This window comes from Anguilla anguilla, chromosome 6, assembly GCF_013347855.1.
Source record: "Anguilla anguilla isolate fAngAng1 chromosome 6, fAngAng1.pri, whole genome shotgun sequence".
NCBI classification, from domain to species: Eukaryota; Metazoa; Chordata; class Actinopteri; order Anguilliformes; family Anguillidae; genus Anguilla; species Anguilla anguilla.
The window spans coordinates 41,895,464-41,902,249 of NC_049206.1; the positions used below are offsets into that span (position 1 = coordinate 41,895,464).

The window sequence follows — 6,786 nt, forward strand, 5'->3', positions numbered from 1 at the left end:
TTTACTGTGTCCATTTCTGATCATGTACAAAGTGATTGTTTTGGCTGCTTCAAATTGAATTTCTCAGAGCAGGGCACTAGTGCCTGAAGAGCAAGTTTGCCTTGGATTTAAGCTCATTGGTGAATAGTCATTTCCATCTTTACCTTGTGCAGAGGTCAATGGAACAGTAGGCTATGTTTAGAGAAAGCCTTTCAAGGGCTTGCAGGGCCACCAAGCTCTTAAGTCATTGTTAATATTTGCAACATTTAGCATCTACTAAGGTGGAGAAGTATCTTAGATGGTAGTTAAATGGGTGAAATGCATAGAGGTCATTTTTGCTCAATTGTCTTTGCAAATGGTATGTAATGTGTAAAAGTTCCAAATATTGTGCTGCAGGCGAAAAGTTAAAATATGCATACGAGTCATTAGAAGGTTTGTAACAAATAAGGCTTAGCTAAATTCAGTCATTATTTGACATCTGGAGAAAGCATGTGTAAATGTCATTCAAGCATATTGATTGGTGCAGAAATCTTTGCAGTCTAAGGACACCTCCTACGGTTACTGTAAATTTAGGGTACCTTGGAACAAGATGCAGAATGTTGCAATGGAATTCCTACAGCCAGGAATTGGTAACGGATATTTGTCAAACACCAACAGCACTGACTGTTGGAAATAGACTCTCTCAATTGTTTTTCTTTTTAACAGGAATTAAAACCGAACAATTATAATTCTGATCTGCCCTGCTTATACCTGTAATTCCTCTTTGGAAATCATGAACTTCCCCTTACGCTATATATTAAAGTGTGCATCCAAATAAGTTATGCTTTGTTAATTTTCATAATTAATTTTAGCGAATGCCTTGAAAACTCCAGGGATGAAATGCTTTATATTCTGATACTAATTAGTTACTTTTAGTAAATATTCCCCTTAAAGGGGCAATTAAGAGATTAATATGATTAATCAACACAGAATTGTAAAGGTCTGTGAGGGGGATATTTGTAAAATATAACAGTATATCAAACTCTTTTCCAATAATTCTGTCCCCTGCTCTCTTAGTGGCCCCTGGGGACCAGACAGCCCTGGAATCCCATTACCAACCGACAGGGCTTCATTTTGAGGGCGCTGTTTCCTCCGCTTCTCAATATTGCAAGAGGCGAAACCTGAAACCTGGCAATCAGGTAATCTGATGCCCAAGGTGACCGGGTCGTCTTCTGCACGCAGGTGACAGCAGGCCCCCTTTCCCGCGCCCGTCCCTAGCGGGGTGTCCCTGGAGGTGTGCTGATGTCAGAGCCTTCTTAAATGTCACGCACGTGTCACCTTGTGTGTCACACACGTGTCTTTGGGAGGGAAAGGGTGTTTTGTAAACTGGAAGACAGATGTCCAGGTCCTCGCAGAATAGAGCCTCCCCCCCCCCCCCTCCAAAACATCAAATTGCGCCAGAAAACTAAGGGGGTTAATTCAATCAAATAACTAAAAAACCTTGGATAGGATTCTACTGTACATGCAGATGTTATATCTATCACTGATTCAGCACCTAAACCATAAACCAAGCTTCCAGTCTTTACTGTGGAGAGAAAAGATGTACAGTGGATGCAATGTGTCATTGACAATCGTAATTATTAAGACGGAAGAAAAACAGTGGATTCATTTAACCTGTTTTTATAAATATAAAGATTTAATGTAGGAGTATGGTGTTCAGAAAAATAAGTTCACATAATTTTCAAATACAAACAGAAAGTTTGATTCAAGTTTTAAAACTCTATGACATTTAGACAACTCTTTGGTTTGAGTCAACAAGCATTTTTGAGGTTTCATTTTAATTACATTTTATCTTCATTATATGCCACAGTAATAGAGAGCCTATGTGAGCAATTGGTATTGACATCACACACAAAGCTCACCACTCAGAATGACTGCGCAATGATCCATTTGAGCATATCTCAGAGTGGATATTCAGCTGCTGAACAACGGCCATCAGACACAACCAATGGTCTCCTGTAGATGACGTGACCTTAATTACCACCAACCGCTCCTCAACAATTTCCCATTCAGGCAGACAAAAATTCCATTCAAACACAATGTACTTTGCTATAGGCTTACTATAGTTACTGTATTAAGCAGATATTACATTTTCTTGATTCAAAATTGTTTAATGAGTAGCAGTGACAACTGAAATTGTATTTTGTAAAGATTAAAAATCATTTTTTACAAAACAATGATCACACTTGTACCAGCTCAAAGAATAATCAAACAGAAAGTAGGCATTGGACATGATGAATTTTAAATATTATTTTTGACTAAAATAAGATAGGAAGAGTCTCTTTTGTCTAACAGTGGCATAAGTGTCCTCAATGGTCTGAGTCCAGCAGACTGGGTTTCTCTGGCTAATCTATCTTGCCCACAAGAAAGGCACATCTGTCAATCACTCTTGTGTCACATGACTTGAGCAACGCCCCTCACTGACCACACCCCTCCATCTCTTCAACAAATTCATGGCTAATAAAGTTGAACAACTCTGAACATTTAAAATATAATATTAATATTATATAAACATTACATTAATATTGTAATATTATAATTATATTGTTATATTACAACTTCCAAATTCCACAAAAAGTTTCAATGTTCAATTTGTGTGTGTGTGTGTGTGTGTGTCTGTGTGTGCACAAGTTGGGTACTGTTCTACTTCTGCTCTGTTCAAGCCCCATCAGTTCAACACTTACAGCCTTTTAAGTGAAGCCATCCACATCACAGAACATGCAGCATCATGTTCCATGGGAAGTGTTTCTGCTTAAATCAACGGTTCAATAAACAGGCCATTCCTCTATTATCTGGCCATTAAATATGCTGGTAAAAACTGCTGAATAGATTTTTTAAAAACCTTTGTCTATGAAATGCTAATGGAGACCATCAGCACAAGGTATGGGAGGTGTAACCTATTGACAGGCTTCGGGGGTGGGTTGCTGACACTGGGGATTGTAGTGTTTGGTTACTTCCAATCCCTTTAACCAACCGTTCTTCCCCTCCACCACTCCCACACTCGAACCATCACCCACATCTCCAGTCAATCACAGCAAGACTGGGGAAGGGTGAGCCAGTGAGCTATGTAAAGGATTCCTGTTCAAGAGCAATGAAAAATTAAGGCATAGCATTCAATTCACTTCCCTGTCAACAGGGGGAGCTGCTGAGCAGCTGTCAATCCCCTCCCCCAGCTCCTGAGAAAGCTTACGAATAATGTGCGTTATGTTCATTAATACGCCTTTTCCCTCTTCACACACATAGGCAAATAATATTTCTCAGAATTAATTTTTTTTACCAGCCTAATGCATCCTGTGGCCCACGCTAAGCTAAACTGCACTACTTAACTGCAGCCCATGGTAGGGCGCAGTCCCCATACCACGAGAGGGCGCTGTGGAGACAGAGGGCAGCAGTGGGAGTAGAGGTTCAGCGCCGTGTTGAAGCGATGGACCGCTGATGCACGCACCAAGGGCTCCGCCCAGGCTGTAGCCACCCAGCGGTGGGGGCCCAAAGCTGGAATGGAGGTCAACGTCAGAGTGGCCTTTATCCCAGGACCCCCGAGTCTGAGCCTCCTCCACCTTCACCTCTAAGGCTGGGAGGACGGAGTAGAGCGGCAGAGATTTCACAGGCAGTCCAGACTGCAGCCTCCCGCCTTCACTGGGGGGGCACGGGCCTTTGGTCGCCACAGAGACACTTGGGGTAAGCTGGCTGAAGAGCAGGGTCCCATGGAGCTGGCTGTAGGAGCTGCTGGTCCTGAAGAGGGGGCCAACTTGCGCCCCCCCAGAACTGCAGGTTGTCCTCATGTCCCCAGTCTGTTGGAGGACTGGCCCAATGTCTGGGCCACCCGCCCTAGCCACTGAGCCGTCTGAGCCACTGGACAAGGGGCGGGGGGAGAAGTCGTCAGTGCCCTTGCAGGACTCCGCCTCCGAACTGCAATTTCCGTCTGATTCGCTGCTGGGAGAGGAGAAGGACGGGTGAGAGGGAGGATAAGGGGGTGGGAGAGACCACGAGAAGAAAGCCAAGGTTCACACATAACTAAAAACATGTTCCAACTTTACATGAAAACAGCATCACGTATGAAATCAAATCCAGTGGCATCTTAACGCATTATCTTTATCATAAGGTGCTAATGTAGGCCACCATCCAACCTTGGTTGAATAAATGTGTTGTGAGGGAGGAAGGGAGAATGGCCGGAGGCTTTCGTTTTTTTTTTGTACATTACATTACAAGCATTTAGCTGACGCTTTTATCTAGAGCGACTTACACAACTTTTAATCTTTTTTTTAACATAGCATTGCATCCATTTACACACCTGGATATGTACTGAAGCAATGCAGGTTAAGTACCTTGCTCAAGAGTACAACGACAGTGTCCTACCTGGGAATCAAACCTGTGACCAGCTCCTTACCCATTATACTACACTGCCACCCCCACTAGGTCAACATACTACACTGCCGGGGCCCAGGGTAATTTAGTGTAATGTGCTCCATTGCGATTGATTGTATCTAGGGAAAGATTGGAGTTTTTACTTCATTTTGCTTCAGTATACAATGTGGCAAGTATTAATTGCTTGCGCTATCTTTCATATAGCCTAATGCAAATTGGTATTAAACAGACAAACATAGCCTACAACCCTATTTTGTTTATTAAAAAATACTTTTATTGAACAATAAACATTAAATCACAACTATTTGAGAATCTATGTTGATTTTTAAAAATATTACACGTTAAATATTGCAGACTTATTTAATTTAGAAGAGTACAGGTGTAATAAGGATGTCTTGATCTCATTTTGTTTATTAAAAATGCTTTTATTGAACAATAAACATAAAATCGTAACTAATTAAGAACCTATATTGATTCTTTTTAAAATTAAATGTGACTAATTCAATTTAGAAGAGTACGTGTGTAACAAGGATGTCTTAATCTTTGTCCAGTACTTTTTTAACAGTTGGAGATGACTGCTCCGCGGCTGAAAAAGTGTATTTCCTGTTTATGTAAGTCATTTTGACCTTGCAAATTTACAATTGTGATGAATCATCATAATAGCCTTCGTGCAGAATTACACTTTAACAGTGCTGACGTTCTCTTGGCGGGGTTGGGGGGAGACTTCACAGACAATCGTAACTGTAAATTGGACACTCATATATGTGGCAGGGCGCGAGATTATATTGATTTTTAAACAAAGGCTAATTAAAACAAGTGGGGCGTTGATTTGGTGCTATTGTTAAGGTCCAAGATAAATATTTATGTTTTCAAACTCGCGATATCTATCCAGCAAGTCAAATCAGAAAGTATTCACTTCCAACTGCTACTGCTGCAAATACCAAATATAGTGCGTTTATTTAAAAGTTGCCGTGTTTAAATTATTTGCTTACTGATCCTCAAACTGAACAAGAACTGCTTCATATCAAAACACGCGATAGTACGGCGTAGCATACCAAACACAAGTTATTATTATTATTATTGTTGTTGTTGTTGTTGTTGTTATTGTTACTGTTATTGTTATACAGATACTACAGTCTACGCCTGTCACGTAATAAATGGAATTCATAGACAAGAAGTTTCATAGGTCATAGGTTTGCTCTGAAGCTGGTTTGGCTGAAACAGGCCTATCTGTAATAGGTCGTAATTATGGGGGGGGTAAACGACTGCCATTTCATCCTCACCTCTTTGACTTGGTCTCTTGTGGGTTTTTATCCCTCTGTCTCTTATTTTTAAACCAGTTGCTGATCTGCGTCAATGAAAGCCCCGTGATTTTTGCCAGGTTTCTCTTCTCGGTAGGACAAGGATACTTATTGCGCTTGTACGAATCCTTCAGTGCATTTCGCGACCTCTCTTTGAAGCAGTATAGAGTCTCGTCCCCGTCCCAGATAGTTCGAGGAAGTGGGTATTTTCTCCTAAGGCGGTATTTATCCACAGCACCAAGAGGTTTTCCCCGAACCTTCTCCGCCTCGATGTACCGTGCCCTGTACCACATATCCTGCAACACAGGATGACTTGACGGGCTAAAACTACGGTGCTCTAGAATAAAATACAGGTCCTGGTACCGAGACTGATGAAAAGCAACAACAGCCTGAGCTTTCAGCAAGCGTTCGTCTCCCATTAACAAGTTGTTTTGTGGCAAGGAGCACAGAAAACTGGCCAAGCGATCCACGTTACCTCCCTGCTGCAGAGCCTCGCACACACACGACACTTGTTCTGGAGAAAAGGCTAGCGAGCAGGTGCTCTGTGGAAGTTTTTGATGCGCGCCGTCTGCAGCGGGGTCTGGAAACGCGCGCGCCATAGACGTCCCTATAGATTTCAGTTCTAGTAGCGTGAAGCTTCCCTGTTTCTCTGCCATACCATGTTCCATCTTCATCTCACTTGTATCTATGACTTGTATTGAGGAAGCTGACATTTCATTGCCTCCAGAGAAGACAACCCTTGCGGTTTCAGCACCCCTTTCGCGGTTCGGGTTCCCGTTTACCACGCGCACTTGACTAGTCATCCAGCTGTGCTTGCATGTGAACACAGAATAGGTCCCTTTTCCGTGGGACTCTGTAAACTATAACACTGTAGAAAGTCGGTACTGCACCAAAACTCAATCTGATTCGTCACAAAAAGACTCAGGGAGGAGCGAATGTGATCTTCAAACTAATGTTTGTATTGGGAATACGGGTCTGACATGTCACATAAATGTAGACCAGTTTAAGGTGAGCGTGTTAGGGTTGTAGGGGCGGAATAACCAGTCTTTCTGTGTCATTGCATGCTGTGTTTTATTTAGTATGCTGCTACTGTGCAGAGTTG

At 42.1% G+C, this 6,786-nt stretch overlaps 1 protein-coding gene across 2 annotated transcripts; it reads right to left on the bottom strand.

Moving 5' to 3' along the window:
- Positions 1-2,858: 2,858 nt before the first annotated feature.
- Positions 2,859-6,524, bottom strand: LOC118229196 (homeobox protein SIX4-like). Of its 2 annotated transcripts, none has more exons than XM_035420930.1 (2): positions 5,667-6,524; positions 2,859-3,948 (listed from the first exon to the last, which is right to left on the bottom strand). In XM_035420930.1, the coding sequence occupies exons 1-2, from the start codon at positions 6,485-6,487 to the stop codon at positions 3,327-3,329; spliced, it is 1,443 nt and encodes a 480-aa protein (XP_035276821.1). In that variant the 5' UTR covers positions 6,488-6,524; the 3' UTR covers positions 2,859-3,326. The 2 variants fall into 2 exon arrangements, with proteins under 2 accessions (XP_035276821.1, XP_035276820.1); XM_035420929.1 differs by having other exon boundaries at positions 2,859-3,951.
- Between the last annotated feature and the right edge of the window lie 262 nt (positions 6,525-6,786).

What these genes read in the sequence shown, in the direction of transcription:
- LOC118229196 (XM_035420929.1), bottom strand. Translation starts at nt 6,487, where the DNA reads ATGACTAGTCAAGTGCGCGTGGTAAACGGGAACCCGAACCGCGAAAGG. An exon ending in CAAGAGACCAAGTCAAAGAG is followed by an intron (nt 3,952 to 5,666) that starts GTGAGGATGAAA and finishes CTCCTCTCCCAG; the next exon opens with CAGCGAATCAGACGGAAATT.